The 17,290-nt window shown below is 35.8% G+C and overlaps 1 protein-coding gene across 3 annotated transcripts in view; it reads left to right on the top strand.

The window, feature by feature from the left end:
- Positions 1–17,290, top strand: part of COL4A5 (collagen type IV alpha 5 chain) — a 214,511-nt gene that overhangs the window by 140,285 nt on the left and 56,936 nt on the right. For all 3 annotated transcript variants that reach the window (XR_009050252.1, XM_057717836.1, XM_057717835.1), the window contains 9 exons: positions 500–592; positions 2,639–2,709; positions 3,004–3,195; positions 3,996–4,164; positions 6,489–6,581; positions 6,670–6,774; positions 7,780–7,877; positions 9,159–9,309; positions 14,761–14,874. Coding sequence is in view for 2 of the 3 variants with exons in the window: in XM_057717836.1 (XP_057573819.1) it covers positions 500–592; positions 2,639–2,709; positions 3,004–3,195; positions 3,996–4,164; positions 6,489–6,581; positions 6,670–6,774; positions 7,780–7,877; positions 9,159–9,309; positions 14,761–14,874 (1,086 nt within the window). In the remaining variant the exon portion in view is untranslated. The remainder of the gene's footprint in view (positions 1–499; positions 593–2,638; positions 2,710–3,003; positions 3,196–3,995; positions 4,165–6,488; positions 6,582–6,669; positions 6,775–7,779; positions 7,878–9,158; positions 9,310–14,760; positions 14,875–17,290) is intronic.

Raw genomic sequence — 17,290 nt, 5'->3', positions numbered from 1 at the left:
CTTTCTTACTCTACTCCAGCAATCTGTTCTCCTTGATATTCTTTCTATATGCCAAATATGGCTACTCTTTTGCCTGGCTTGCTCTACAGTTGTTATGCATATGCCATGTCCTTTAAGTTTTTTTTTTTTAATCACATGCCGTCTTCTCAATGAGGTCTATCCTGACCACCCTATTTAAAATTGCAACCTGCCACCGACCCCCATCCCTAAGCATATCCAATTTCGCTTACCCGGCCACTGGTGGAATGTGAACAATGTGAAGATATGGATTTTATCTGTTTTGTTTATCAATGTGTTACAAACTCCTCGAACAGTGCTTGGCACGTAGTAAGTGCTCAGTAAATATTTATCAAGTGAATTGATTCTAAATATAGGCTTCTCTAACTACACTGTTAGGTAGGAATATTGTCCCCTTGTGCTAACTTCTTTAGAACCTATCTGAAGAAGGTATATGTACCCCTTCAAGCAAAATTTGTTTTTTCATTATGGTTTTCTCTAGGTGACAAAGGTGACACCTGCTTCAACTGTATTGGAACTGGTGTTTCAGGGCCTCCAGGTGAACCTGGTTTGCCAGGTCTTCCAGGTCCCCCAGGTAAAACGTTTGGCCTTAGGGCAACCTTTAAAAATATTTCTTGGCTAGATATTAGTGAGCTTATAGTTTTAGAATGATGCCAGTTTCTCATTTTGTAGCTATTCACTCATATCCATAAATAATTAAATATGACATGTCACTGTCTGCCATGAAATAAATTATGATCTTGTTTCCAGTACCAGCATTTGCTTTTTTTTTTGAGAACTTTTATTGAGATACAGTTAACATACAATAAACTGCATATATTTAGAGTGTACAATTTGGCATCCCAATCTCCCAATTCATTCCCCACCAACCCTCCCCACTTTCCCCACTTGGTGTCCATATGTTTGTTCTCTACATCTGTTTCTGTATTTCTGCCTTGCAAACCAGTACCAACATTTTCTATTAAAGCATTTCAACAGTATTATTCCAGGAAAACTGTCTTCCTTATTTTCCATATGATGAGGAAAATAACTTATACAGAGTCAGACTTCTTTATTCCAGAATACTGGGGAAAATGTTCATAATGCCTGGCCCCTGAGTATGGTTTCCAGTGGCAGAGATTCTAGTCACTGGGATGTATCGCATATTGTCATTAAGAAACGGGGCTTCTAATGGGAGTTTGGCAGTCAACTGCCAATATTCTTCTTTATTTTTTTAATTAAAAAATTTTTAAATGTTCCTCTTTCTTTTTTTTTTCATTTTTATTGGAGTATAGTTGATGTAAGTGTTGTGTTAGTTTCAGGTGTACAGTAAAGTGAATCAGTTATACATATACATATATCCACTTTTTTAGATTCTTTTCGCATATAGATCATTACAGAGTACTGATTATAGTTCCCTGTGCTATACAGTAGGTCCTTATTAGTTATCTATTTTGTGTATAGCAGTGTGCATATATCAATCCCCATCTCCCAATTTATCCCTCCCCCCCTTACCCCCGCTAACCATAAGTTTGTTTTCTACATCTGTGACTGTGATTTCTGTTTTGTAGATAAGTTCATTTGTATGCTTTTTTTAGATTCCACATAGAAGCGATATCATGTGATATTTGTCTTCCTCTTTCTATACATAACTCGTCTTTCCCTATTTCCAGTCAGAACCATATTTGATATCCATCAGACCCACAACTCTTTTACTCAACTGCCTCTTGGAGTATCCCAATATTATATTCTCTTGAAATCACACTTTATGTCTGAGTCAATCAGGGCTGAGAATAGACACCAGATCTCTAACCTTTCTGTCTAGTGTGTCTGCCAGAGGAACCAGTTCATTTGGTGCTTGGAAATAGATTTTCAGCAAGTCTTATAGCTGCCCCTGGAAGTTAATCATCTAGCCTTGTACTTCCAGTCTAGTGGTTTTCAAACTTGGGCGTGCGTCAGAATTACTTGGAGGGCTTGGTAAAACCCAGATTGCTGGGTCCCACCCCCAACATTTCTCATTCAGTAGACCTGGGGTGGAGGGACCAAGAATTAGCAGTTCTAACCAGTACCCATGTGATGCTGAGGTAGCTGGTCCAGGGACCCATTTTGAGAGCACTGCTTTAGTAATATTTCCTCTAGTCTTTGAGCACCAATCCTTTCTCATAAACAAAATTTTAGGGAATGACAAATTAAAGAAAGAACTGGCATGAATCTAGGAAAATTGTTTAAGTAAGAACAAAGAAAGATATGCAGACTTTGTCTTTATCTCCTTCTCCCATTGGTAATGGGGTGGTTATAAAAGCCGAGAACTTTTGTGCATAGTACTTGGTAGCTGCAAGCTCGGAGAGGCTTTGGAATTGGAAGTACTTAAGGATACAATGTTGTATATACCAGGAAATGTTAGATTTACCTACCAGAGATGATGATCTCATCTTCAGAGAAAATAGAAGAATCAAAATGTGACTTGTTCAATGGGGTTGAATGGCGTTCTTATTTTAAAACTTGACTTCCTGACTTGCTGATTTTTATATGAGCTTTGTCAGGATTTCAAGCTCAAAGCTCACATTACTCTGTGTGTGTGTGTGTGTCTCTGTATGTGTGTGTCTCTGTGTGTGTGTGTCTGTGTGTGTATGTTTATTAGGATCTCTTGGTTTCCCGGGACAGAAGGGTGAAAAAGGACACGCTGGTGCAACCGGTCCCAAAGGATTAACAGTAAGTTTTGAGTCTATTATAGAACAAAAGAAGTAAAAGAAACCCATTTACACTTTGATTTTCACTTGTGGATATATGTAAAAGAAATTTAGTTTTCCTATTATGATTTATTTGATTATTTGACTCTCCCTGACTCATATGTCTCACTTGACTCATATAGCTTTGTACACTAAATGTTATTGGGCAGGATGATGGGTTAAACTGGAGAAAGTATTAGGAAAAAAGAAACTGATTGTCTTTTTCTCTCTCTTCTTTTTCCTCTCTTTATTTCTTTCCCCCGCCCCCCCGCCCCAGGGCATACCAGGAGCTCCAGGTGCTATGGGCTTTCCTGGACCTAAAGGTGAACCTGGTGACGTCCTGACTTTTCCAGGAATGAAGGGTGACAAAGGAGATTTGGGTTCCCCTGGAGCTCCAGGGCTTCCTGGTTTACCTGGCACCCCTGGACAGGATGGATTGCCAGGGCTTCCTGGCCCCAAAGGAGAACCTGTGAGTTGGTTTGATATTCTTGGTTTTGTGATGTCAAATTATTAGTGACGTTCCCTAGGATGGACCTGGTGCTGAGATGAGCATCTAATCAACGCTTAAAAGAAAGTGATTATATATACTAATGGTACATTGTTATTGACTACATAGGGTTTCTTTACCGTTCTTTTCTCTCAGTGGTTTTATTAATTCTTTCTGCTTAACCCACTATTATATTGAGTAATATTTGCTATGAATAGGTAGGCAGGCGGTTAAGATGCTTATGGGTCGGTGTGAGGTTCACCTTTTCTTATCCCACATAGCCTTGTCTGGTTTTATTTAGCCCTGACAACAAAAGTCTAATTTGGTTTTTATATATAGTAAGCTTAGAGATTAGTCTGAGTAGATGGCCATGTTAAGTGTGCTATGGAGCCTAAAGAGTGATAATAAATGAATAGTCTTATTTTGTGCACAACACACAGCCCAGGATATTTAGGTAGAAAGTGGTATTTTATTAAATGTTACCTAGCCTGTAAACTTCTTGACTTACACTGGAATGTAAGCTTCATGAACGCAGAGATTTTTGCCTATTTTTATTCTTTGCTTTATCACCAGCACCTGGCACATAGCAGGAACTCAAAAATATTTGTTGAAAGAATGAATAAGTAGAGTGATCACACATACCATCCCATGATAACACACACAGACAGTTTTTAAGAAGAACTGTTTATGGCTGTATCATTTCTCTAGTTGTGCTTAGTAATACCAACCTACAGATAGCTGTTATATCTCTATGTTTCTGTAGTAAACTTTTCCCTTTTCAGGGTGGAATTGCTTTTAAGGGTGAAAGAGGTCCCCCTGGAAACCCAGGTTTGCCAGGTCTCCCAGGAAATAGGGGGCCTATGGGCCCTCTTGGTTTTGGCCCTCCAGGCCCAGCAGGTGAAAAAGGCGTGCAAGGTGTAGCAGGAAATCCAGGCCAGCCAGGAATACCAGGTGAGTTTACTATGGTTGTTTTGTTTTTAGTGTGGTGCTTAAAAGCAGAAATGTATTATCTTTAGGCCATTCTTGGCTTCCTTTCATGAGAGTTATGTTTCCCTGGCCATTTGTATTTGGGCTTTTCAAAGCTCCTTAGCAAGGAAACATAAATGTATGTGTGTGTGTGTGTGTGTGTGTGTGTGTGTGTGTGTGTGTGTGTTTTAAGAGGGGCTTTTCTTTAAATTTTTTCTGACTGTATTTATTGTGACTATTGTTGTTTTTAGCTACATGATATATATAATGTACATGATATATGTAATGCAAAGTTTAACAAATAATTATAATGGAAACACACACATAACTACCACACATGTCAAGAAACAGTACATTGCCAGCATCCTGGAAACCCCTGGCCTCCACTCTCTGTCCTTTCCTGATCATAATCCCGTTCCATTTCTCCAAAGGTAAACACTGTCCTGACTTTTGCGTAATTTCCTTCCATATATAGTTTTATCACCTAGATATGTATTCCTAAACAAAGTACTTCAATTATGCTTCTTTTTGAACTATATGTCAGTGGAATCATAGGGTAAGTATTCTTTCTGTTAACTTTGTGTATGGATAGAGTATATTCATTTTCACTGCTGTACAGTGTCTCACTGTGTGTGTGTGTGTGTGTGTGTGTGTGTGTGTGTGTATCACCGTTGCTTTATGCGTTCTATTGTTAATGGACAATTGAGTTATTTATAGTACAGGCCTATTATGAACAATGCCTCTGTGCATTCTTTTATATATATTCTGGTGTACATGTGCACACACTGCTCTGTTACAGGATTCAGCAAACTACAAATCTGGCTCTCCACATATTGTCATAAATGAAAATTTTATTTGAGCACATCCACACCCATTCACTATTGCTTATGCTTGCTTTTGCACTACTACTGCAGAGTTGACTTGTTGCTACCGAGACCATATGGCCCACAAAGTCTAAAGTATATACTGTCTGGTCCTTTACAGAAAAAAATTTGCCAGTCCCTGGGCTAGGGTATGTATTTAAGGTTAGCATTTTTTAGGCACAGAATAAATACATCTTCAGCTTTACTGTATAATTGCAAACTATGTCCAAAGCAGTTGCACGCATTTATACTCCCATCAGCAGTATTAGAGGTTTCTTGTTGCTCTGTATCCTCATAAATGTTTTATATTGTGAGACTTTTTCATTTTTGCCAATCTGTTGAGTGTGATATGTCTCGTGGGAGAGTTAGTGTATGTTTCTCTGATTATATTAACATTTAGCACCTTTTCATATGTTTGTTGACTATTTGAATTTCCATTTGTGAAATGTCTATTCAAGTGTTTTGACTATTTTTTCTTTTGGATTGTTTCTTTCTCTTATTGATTTGGAGGAATATATATATATATATTCAGGGTATTAGTTCTTTGTTAGCTATTTAGTTTGCAAAATGTTCATTCACTATGGCTGACCATTTTCACTCTCTGTATAGTGTCTTAATGACCAGAAACCAATTTGAGTGTAGTCAAATTTATCAATCTTTTCTCTCATGGTTAGTGCTTTTTATGTCATGTTTAAGAAATCCATCTTTATCCTGAGCCTATTTCAAATTCTTATTTCAATTAATGAGAAGTAGGTGTACTTGGACTTTGTGCATATAAAACCTTAAAGTACCACTGGTTGACCAAATAAATATTTTTCTCTTGACGTACATTTAGAAAATATTTTTATAGATGCCATCTTTATGGAAACTCTTAAAACTGTCATCTACTTTTGTCTTTGAAATTTCATCCTTCTGTTTAGTGTCTTCCTTGAAAATATATATAGGATGGTTTTTCTTGCGGATTTTTGTTAGTTTGCATTTTCAAAAGATTATAAATACTTTTTTTGTTTTAATTAATGGAGATCTTTAGTCAGGTGAACACTTCCCTTTCACTATTTTTTTTATAAATTTATGTATTTATGTATTTATTTATTGGCTGTGTTTGGTGGTCATTGTTGCGTGTGGGCTTTCTCTAGTTGCCGTGAGCGAGGGCTACTCTTCATTGTGGTGCACAGGCTCCTTGTTGCCGTAGCTTCTCTTGTTGTGGAGCATGGGCTCTAGGCGCATGGGGTTCAGTAGTTGCGGCACACGGGGTCAATAGTTGTGGCTCACGGGCTCTAGAGCACAGGCTCAGCAGTTGTGGCACACGGGCTTAGTTGCTCCACGGCATGTGGGATTTTCCTGGAGCAGGGATCGAATCTGTGTCCCCTGCATTGACAGGCAGATTCTTAACCACTGCACCACCTAGGAACCCCCCACTCACTATTAATTTGCGCTTGTTCTTAGGTCCTAAAGGTGATCCAGGTCAGACCATAACACAGCCAGGGAAGCCTGGCTTGCCTGGTAACCCAGGAAGAGATGGTGAAGTAGGTCTTCCAGGTATGTGCGGAATTTATTTGACCATGTCTTCAACACTTGATGGCTTCTTTCTTTGGCTACTTCCAAAAAAACTGCTGTTTTTCCACAGGTGAACCTGGACTCCCAGGCCAGCCAGGCTTGCCAGGAATACCTGGCAGCAAAGGAGAACCAGGTATCCCTGGAATCGGGCTTCCTGGACCACCTGGTCCCAAAGGTATGTAGGACTGGGTAGCAGGCAAGGTAGGTTAGCTGGTCGGTGTGATATTATTCTTTGGTGCAGTTCACACAACAGATAAAATATATTAGTTGCAGCTTTCTTTCTATGTGCAATAAAGAATGTAAATGAAAAGTCACAGCATGTAGGCACTGTAGTTTCATTGTCTTTGTCTAAAACATGCCAGAAAAGAAAATATCTAAATCCTAGGTATGCGAAAATGATATATAAGCTTTAAAAATCACAGTAATTATTGTCTTTTGTGTTCACCATTGTATTTTCAGGGCTCAGAAAAGTCCCTGGCACATAGTAAGCACTCAGTAGAGATTTGTTAAATGAATGGATTATATTAAACAGAGAACAGATTTATTGCACACGTATATCCAAGCAATGTTTTATCCTAAATCATATTGTCTTGATTTACTGAAATTTTTAGGGCTGTTGCTTCAGTTCTGCTTTATTCTTCATAGAATTTTTTTTGTCATGAATGGCAAGAGTGTGCATTGATCTGAGAACAGTGCTTAAACATGTCCTTACTCATTTATTCTAAATGATTTCAAAAGAGATTTGATTTTTTGTGTATATATGTGTATAATATCTGCAATTGTTTTTAGCTCCTTTCTAGAATTATGTGGTAGGTCTTTTACCATACTATATCCAGATGTAAGCAGAAGAAAAATTTCTCTGCATTTTTGTGTGGGATTCATTCCTTAAGTTTAGTTCTGTCTCATTGGTAATAGCTTTCATTTTCCTTTAGAAGAGCATATCTTCCACGCATATTAACCCTATATGAAAATAATAGGACCATAGGGTGATTGAGAGAGAATGTCAGGTATCTGTAAGGCTTCGTCTGGAGTAGTCAACTAGAATGTCATTGTGGTTTTAACATCTTACTGTAGTCACTAATTATGATTGAATAGGGTAAAAATGTGGGTTTGGGAGTTTGGGTATCTTTCTTACAGTGTCCTCTCTTTGGGGATTAACAAATGACTTCTAATTTTACAGGTTTTCCTGGAATCCCAGGACCTCCAGGAGCACCTGGGTCACCTGGAAGAATTGGTCTAGAAGGTCCTTCTGGGCCACCAGGCTTTCCAGGACCAAAGGTCTGAGACATTTTAATTTCTTCTTTCTTCTTTTTCTAGTCCCCCTGCCTTCCCCTTAGCCTTCTGTATTTTGACTTAGACATCATCCCAAGTCTTCACTATGTAAATAAAACTTAACTTATTGTATTTTTATTTTAAAATATTTAACTCCAAACACTTTTTAATAGTCCAAGAGGTCAAATTTGAGGCAAAAAAATGAAGTTTATGAATGTGTTTTAGAGTGACTGGTTATTTGATGAGATGAGATGAGATGAGATGAGAGAATATAGTCATCAGCTTCCTGTGTGCTTTTTTGTAGTACCACCATTCCATTTAATCTCTGTGCATGTCTGTGTGATGATTGGTTGAAATGGTGTTGAATATCATGTCGAGTACTTCTCATACTTTTCCCCTGTGTCCCAATTCCATGCCAGATACATAATGCAAATCATGCTGTTGACTTAGTAATACTAATAATAGTGTTTGAGTTGGTTTCCATTCCTCTTATTATATTTTAGCTAATCTAAAATGTTCCTTCGTCAGCCTCCAGCAAACTGCCGTAGTATACAGTAATCCTCACTGTTCCTGTATTTTCTCTGTGCTTAATTAATTTAAACTTCCTGTGTTTTTATGATTGTTATCAATACCTTTTTCCCATGCGAAGAAAAATTGACCATGACCACAGTTCTCATGAGAAATCACTTCTCTATTGTTTTAATTTTATTATGAACCTTTTCAAATGAAATCAAAAGTAAAAGGAATAATAGAGTGAACTTTCATATATCCATTCGTCAGATTCCAAACTATCAAGATTTTATCATATTTGCTTTATCTGCTCTTTTTTTCTTTGCTGAAGTATTTTAATCCAAATCTCAGTATTGTGTCATCTCACCTATAAATATCGATACTTCAGTATTCATCTCTAAGTAAACAGACATTATATAGAAAACCCACAATTCCATTATCATACCTAGTCAAATTTAAAATAATCATCTAATACAGTACCCAGTCTGTAATCACATTTCCTCACTTGGGTTCTTTAGTCTCATGCTCTCTCAGTTATCTCTATCTTCTCCTGAAACCAGACCAAATAATTCAATTTGTTTTACTAAGCCCAATTTCCTATTCTTCCAGATATTCTGTCCTGCATACCAATTACTTTTCATCTAATTATCCCACTCCCTTTACCATGGAGGGGAAAATATTACCTTGTATTTTCTGCTTTAAATTCTCTATAGTAAACAGTAAACACCAAGAAAGTCATAGGAGTTTTTGTTGTGTTTTATCATGTGTATGCTCAAGGGAGAACCAGGATTCGGGCTACCTGGGCCACCTGGGCCTCCAGGACTCCCAGGTTTCAAAGGAATACTTGGTCCAAAAGGGGATCGTGGTTTCCCAGGACCTCAAGGTCCTCCAGGACAAGCCGGCTTGGATGGGCTACCTGGACCAAAAGGTATGCAGACTGTTGCTACTTCTCAATTTGCTTTTAAATTTATAGAAATTGAAACTGTTGGGGAAATTTATGGGTAATAATCCCAATTAACTAGAAAGCCTATGCTGCCACCCTATCACGGCTTATTAAAAAAATCCTCCATTGGTATATTTTCTGTTTTATTTCACTGTATAGGTGATACAATCATATATGTATTGAAATAACACTTTTATAGAAGTCTTCCCTTTACCTCATCTCCATCCACTATGTTCCTCCTCATTCCATATATACCCATTTTTTTAGTTACTTATTTATCTTTCTGGTGTTCCTTCTTACAAATACAAGCCAATAAGAATATATATATTTTTATTTCCTACTTTTCTCAAAAGATAGAGTACTAACTTTTTGCACTTATTTCATTTAACTTTATATTCTAGAGACTCCTCCATATTAGTACATGGAGATCGTGATTTTTAAAAAATAGCTGCCTAGTATTGAATTACTTGGGGATACCATGGTTTATTCTACCAGTTGCTAGTTGCCAGATTGGGTTTTGGCAGTCTTTTCTTATTAGAAATAATGCCACAGTGAATAATACTGCATACGTGTTATTTCATATGTGTACAGGTATAATGTTAAAATAGAGTAATAAAATGGCTTTTCTGAATGGAAGGGCAAATACCTTTCTAGATATTGACAGATTCCTCTCCATTTGTACCCTTTTACACTCCCAGCAAAAATGTATGAGTGTGCTTGTTTCCCCACAGCCTTGCTACATGAGTATGTTGATAAGCTCTTGGATTTTTGCCAAACTGTTGGAAATAAGTAGGTATCTTGGTGTAGTTTTTTAAACATTTTATTGTGAAAAATTTCAAACACACAGAAAAATTAAACAAGAATTGTACAGTGAAAACCCATATATCTGCCACCTAGATTCTACAATGAATATTTTATTTCTCTGCCAACATTTAATTTTTTTAAATTTTATGTATATATAGCAAAGTGGAAAGAATCTTATAGTGACTACTATACACCCACCATTGATATTCTACTATCAACATTTTACTGTGCATGATTTGTCACATATCTGTTTATCCCTTTCTCCTTTCATTGACTTATTTTTAATGCATTTCAAAGTAAATTACAACAGCAGTACACTTCTCCCTAAATACTGCAGCATGGATGTCATTAACTGTAATTCTGTGGTGGTTCTTTTTCTTTTGATACAAAATTCACAGTAAATGAAATGTGCAAATCTTAAGGGTACATTATCTGGATTTTAACAGATGCATACTCCTGTGTAACCAAACCCCCATCAAGATATGATTCCAGAAATTTCCCTTTTGCCCCTTTCTGCAGTCTTTACCCCAACATCCACAGTGGCAACCGTACTGTAATGATTTTTTTCATCATAAATTTTTTTTTTATTCGGGGCATATATTTTTCTTGGGAATAGTGGAGTCTATTTATGCAGTTTGCAACAATGCCTTTGCATAAGTAAGTTATGAAAAACAACTCCATTGTAAGAAAAGTTATCAGGACTGCTCCTGTAGTAGCTTTAAGATATGAGGTTGTAAGGCCAGGGGTCTGATCACAATGTGGAGGTCCACTGTCAGTCAGCACAGGAAGTATATGGATAGTGGAGGAGAAACCAATGGAGCCAGAAACAAGTCTTAGGAAAATTCTGAATCATCATGCAAGTAATTATAGTCAGAGTATTGTAAATTAATTCTACCTATTCTAGAAATCCATTTGGAATTATATAGCATGCACTTTCTTTGTAGGGCTTCTTTCACTGAGCTTATTGTTTTTGAGATTCATTCATTTTGTTGTGCTTATCAGTAGTCCTTTATTATTTTATTGAGCATTTCATTGTATAAGTATACCAAAGTTTGTTTGTCTACTCTCTGTTGATGGACACCTGGACTGTGTCAAAGTTTTGGGCTATTACGAGTGACACTCTTAAGAACATTCTTTTACAACTTTTTTTTAATGGATATGTGCTTTCATTATGCTTGAGTAAATACCTAAGAGTAGAATTGTTGGGTCATAAGAGAGGTACATGTTAGTTATATAAAACACTACTAGACCTTTGTCAGGGAACGCTTGTACATTGTTGGTAGGAATGTAAATTGGTATAGCCACTGTGGAAAACAGTATAGAGGTTTCTCAGAAACTAAAAATAGAACTACCACATGATCCAGCAATCCCACGTCTGGGCGTATATCAAGAGAAAACTATAATTCAAAAGGTACATGCACCCCAGTGTCCATTGCAGCACTATTTACAATAGCGAAGACATGCAAGCAGCCTAAGTGCCCATCAACAGATGAATGGATAAAGAAGATGTGGTATATATACACAATGGAATACTACTCAGCCACAAAAAAGAATAAAATTTTGCCATTTGCAACAATATGAATGGACTTGGAGGGTATTATGCTTAGTGAAGTAAATCAGAGGAAGACAAATACTGTATGATAGGACTTATATGTAGAATCTAAAAAATAAAACAAACTAGTGAATATAACAAAAAGGAAAACAGTCTTACAGATATAGAGAACAAACTAGTTGTTACCAGTTGGGAGAGGAAAGGGGGGAGGGGTAAGGTGGGGTAGGGGATGAAGAGGGACAAACTACTAATTACTATAAAATAAATATGCTACAAGGATATATTGTACAGCACAGGAATATAGTGAATATTTTATAATAACTATAAATGGAGTATAACCTTTAAAATTGTGAATCACTGTGTTGTACACCTGAAACTTATATAATAGTATAAATCAACTATACCTCAATAATAAAAAAAAAAAAAAAAGAAATTACTAGACCTTTTCCCAAAATGGTTGTATCATTTCCTGACCAATACGGTATGAAAGTTTCAGTTGTTCCACATTCTCTCCAAAATTTGGTGTTATCAGTCTTTTCATTTTTGAATTTTAGTAGATTTATTTTCATTTTAGTTTGCATTTACCTGATGACTAATGATGTTGAGCTCTTTTACATGTACTGGTGGATTATTTACACATTCAGATATTTTTCCCATTTTAAAATATGGGTTGTTCCTCTTTTTATTGTTGAGTTGGAAGTGACCTTTACATATCCTGCATACTGGTTCTTTGTCAAATATATGTTTATGAGTATTTTATCCCTATCTGGCTTGCCTATTCATTTTCTTATCAGTGTATTGTGACCAGCAAAAGTTTTAATTTTATTGATTTTTCATTTATCAATTTTTCTTATATGATTTATTTTTTTCTGTGTTTCATCTAAGAAAACTTCCCGTTCCAACATTGCAAATATATTCTGTTTTGTTTTATAAATTTTATAGTTTTAGCTTTTATCTTGGAGACTATCATGCATTTCAGATAACTTTTGCTTAGCATCATTTATTTAAAATAGCTCCGTTCTCATTGGATTACTTTGGTGTCTGGGTCAAAAATCAAATGACTATGTGTGGGTCTATTTCTGTGCTGTCAGTTCTGCCTATCTATTTTACTATCCTTAAGTTAGTACCAACTGTTTATATTGTAGTAGCTTTATAGAAAGAGTTGATATCTGGTAAAGTAAGTTCTCCAAGTTTCTTCTTTTTTAAAAATTTCTTTGGATATACTAGGTCCTTTGCCTTTATTCTCAGGGTAGTTTAAATTTGTATTTCCATTATTGTGAGTGAAATTGACTGTCTTTTCATATGTTTAAAGGACATGTAAATTGCTCACGTCCTTTGCTCATTTCTTTATTGGTTTCTTCTATCCTCTTGATTTTGATTTCCCTAATTATATATATGAATAGAATTAGTCTAACTGGTTTGGCAATTGTTTTTTTTTCCTTTCTGATTTTCAAGGAACTGGACTCTCCTGGTCAACGTTTCAGCCCCCAGAGAATAATCTGAACAACCCCATGCTCTTGAAACATGTTGGATTGATTCCCATTAAAGCAATAAAACAGCATAGCCAAATTTAAACAGGCTATATTGTGCCAGCAAGAGCCCCAAACTAACCCAATACAAATTCTTCTCAGATAAGCGCTTTTAAAAATACCTTCCTGTCTTTGAGTAGACAATCATGGCCAGCTATAAACTGTAACACTGAAAGTTACAGATAGTGTTTCCCATTAATTACCTCCCCCAGCTTAGACCTGTGACCCCAAAACTTACAGATAGAAACACTTCAAATGATAAGCTATGTGGCAAACAATCTCCATATGGAAATTACTCACTCAGTATACTTTGTTTATGAAAATATCCTTGAGACAGAGGTTGGAAAGAAAAGAGTTGAAGCCTATTTTGAACATCAGCTCTTTATCAAGCATTTGCCTAACCTCTGAAAGGAAATATAGGATCCCATATCCTAATAGGAATCATTCTCAAATATTAAAACCTCAGTAGAGTTCCTAAGGTGCTAGAAAAAAAAAAGAATTTGGAGCTTTCTGCTGTATAATTCCTTTATTCCTGAAACGTCTATTATGTTCTTATTCTGTGCCTAGTACTACGTGAATCACTAGAATCACAAAGGCATAGACTCTGCTCTTGAAGATCTCTGAGATTATTCTCTACTGGAAGAAAACCTAGGTGGCATCACCCTGATAGTGCTTATCTCAACAGGAACTTTTATGAATGTGTATCACTAATGTTTTGGGCCAGTAGACCTTAGTCAACACACAGCAAGCAGATCACAATAAAAGTTCACCCACCAGATACACTTAAACCAGTGGCTCGGTACCAGAACTTCATAACTAAACTAGAGGAGAAATTGATACAACATTTTCAAGCAACATAGTGACCAATAATAAATTAATAAGGCTAATATCCATCAGGGAAGAACTATATGAGGAAGAAAATGTGCTTAAGACTGAACACTGGAATCATTAAACAAAAAGGAAAGAGAAGATGAAGCATTCAGTTTACCTCATATGTTACTTTTGTTCAGGGCCTCATTTAAGGTACCTTTGGGAAGCCTCATATCGGAGGTGACATTTGAACTGAATCTTTAGGGAAGGATGTTCCAGGTAGCAGAAATAATGTGCAAAATCTCATTGTGACAAATAGAATGGTGTGTTTGTAAATATTGAAGTAAATAAGAAATAAAGCATAATTTGCAAAAAATCTATATCATACCTATAAATTAATAAAACAAAATTGCCTAATGTATTTGTGGAAAAAAATAAAACTCTATTATTAACGACTGGAAAAAGGGTAAAATTAATTGGTTAATAAATCGTATGTGTAGATGGGAACACACAGTTAATTCCTCCCAGATTTGTCTGCAAATATACTGCATTTTCAATGAGAATTCAGGTAGGAAGTTTTTGGATGTGACATAACTGATTCTGAAACTTGATATTTAGCAAACATATGCTAAAACATACTACAAAATCATTGTAATTATAACTTTGTGAACCAGTGCTAAAGACTAGTGACTCATCTGTTGCTGTTATTTTTAATATCTAAACTATACTTATTCCTTAAAGGTGACATTGGACCAAATGGACAACCTGGGCCAATGGGACCTCCTGGGCTGCCAGGAACAGGTATTCAGGGACCACCAGGGCCACCAGGAATTCCTGGACCAGTAGGTCAACCTGGTAAGACTGGAGTAAATGTGTATTTTGTAGCACTAATTATGTAGAGGTTGGTTAGCCCCTCAATAAAGTGTAACCTATGTAAGAGTCTTCAGAAAACAGATTTGAGAGTTAACATGTCCACTTATATAATTATGTAAAAGTGAAAGAGCACAGATCACAGCATAAGAGCTACTTTAATCCCAGATATTCCCCTCCCTGTTTATTTAAAATTGATCTATTAACAGCAGTGCAATTTAACAATTGCAGTTTGTTGCCATGGCTTGTAATCACTGACCTAGTCATAGCCGTGGAATCCTAGACCTAAGAACTTATAGTGCTAATCATTTGAGACCTGAGTAGCTATATGGCGTTAATAGACCTTTGTCTGTGGAATCTCATGACATTTCCTAGCACATGAGAACTAGGATTGAAAAAGGTTCTGTTAAAAATATTTTTTAGGCATTCTCAATTTTTTAAAATAAGTGAGTTTAATTGAATTTTCTCTTCTTTTGCCCATAAATCAGCATTGACTTTGCGACTCATAAGCATCCTAAGGTTTTTTTTAATATGAGTATTCAAAAAAGTTTTGTCAGTTTGTAATCTAGTAGAGAATCAAGTGATTCTCTATCATATGTTTGTGTGAGAGCTTACTCGAGTTTGTGGCTTCTGGGCCATCTGGTGATGTGAATTATTTCTGTCTTAATCTAGGCAAGCATAGTAAGGGCCACACTTGGGCCAAGATTATGTGATTGCAAAGCACTATAATAATATATGAAATTAAAACAAATATGGAACATTTAATCATTCCATAATTCACAGGAATGCATCGGATGACAACGCACCATTCAGATATACATACATTAACTTCGAAACAATGGAATATATTTTCTGACCTTAAATGCCAATAGGTATTTTGTTAGTTATTATGCTAAAAATCTAGAAACACTGGTTAACAATATAAAAAGCCTGGAAAGTAAAGATTATTTTTGCTTATGTCCTATTTTAAACATTTATTTTATGGCACATTGTATCTTTTTTTTTTTAATGGCCCCTAACATATCACTGCTGATTTAGAAATAAGAAAACTTACAGTGTTGCTTTGAACCAGCTTGTTAAAAAGTAAGTGCCGTCCACATCCATGAGAAAACTATCTGTCCAACTAGCAGAAGGATCTTGAGAAGAAAACAATTAAATGTTAGGTTTGGGCATTATAGTCTTGGCCTGCTCTTTCACAAATTGGCAGAAATAAGTTTATCATTTCTGTTGTGTTTTATCATTTATTTTGTTTCCCAAAATGGCATGAGGTTTTGAAGCATTTTGAGTTCTTAAATCACAGTTTAGCAAGAGTAAAAAGAGACCACTGTTAATACCAATATGAACAAAATAAAAATACATTTATTTGTGCTTTATGCTTTTTCAAATTTAGCTAATACTCTACACTGTTTCATTCATCTAATGTCCTCTTTCTTTTAAACTGATGGATATATAGGTATATTTATAAAGTCGATATGGGATGGGCAAGGAGAAAAGTAATGACACTGAATTTAATGTCATCTCTTGCTTTTGTAAATATGTATTTTGCCATAAAATTGAAACTCTTAAATAATATGATTCAGCAAACAAATGAAGTTAACAGCAACTGCCATAAAAATGTATTGAATGCATTCTTATTAATATAGAAATGTTCTCAAATCATGATTTTTTTTAATCACAGGATGACCACATTTTATATTTGATAACCGCAAAATACACTCACTTTTAAAGTAAATTTTATGTCTATCACCAAAGCAGAATATTATTTTAGCCAATATCAAAAATGCTATAATGTCTGTTTGTAATCTCAGTAACAGGGTGATCAGCAGGGTTACTACTACTACCTTGATACACCTGATACACTGCATGGCTGAAATCCTAACTACCAATATTTTTTAATAAGAAGCTTATTAAACATACTTGCTGTGTTTCATTTTGCAGTAGAAAACTTAATGCAAAGTACTCTATGTTTTCATTTCTCCAGGGATATATGCTTTTGGGGCTTTTCTTTTGACTCCAGTTTTCTGCTGTTATTTAATTATATTGTCATTCTTGACTATTTGTCATTCTCTTTTCCAAAGCAGGCTGTACAGTTTAATGCATGTTTATAAGTTAAAGACCTGTTGAATATCAGTTTCTCATTTGGCAGTAGGGAAATAAAATTTCTTTTAAATGCCAAGAGACAAGAAGCAAAATGCTTTTCATCCCATGTCCTAGTAATCCAGGCAGAAATGGAAGTTGTTGGTTCTTATTATTTGGTCTGGCCAATAGCTAGAAGATAATTGCTGTAGTGAATCTTTTTAGAGGTCAGTTAAGTGTACTCAATTCCATGTCCACAGGTAATAAAACTAAGTCAAATGTGTTCCAGCACTTGCCGGGTCTCAGGAACACATGCATGACTGAA

The sequence above is a fragment of the Hippopotamus amphibius genome, chromosome X, assembly GCF_030028045.1.
Source record: "Hippopotamus amphibius kiboko isolate mHipAmp2 chromosome X, mHipAmp2.hap2, whole genome shotgun sequence".
In the NCBI taxonomy this organism is placed as follows: domain Eukaryota; kingdom Metazoa; phylum Chordata; class Mammalia; order Artiodactyla; family Hippopotamidae; genus Hippopotamus; species Hippopotamus amphibius.
Note: the sequence above shows the minus strand (reverse complement) of the source record. Positions and strands in the feature narration are given on the sequence as shown.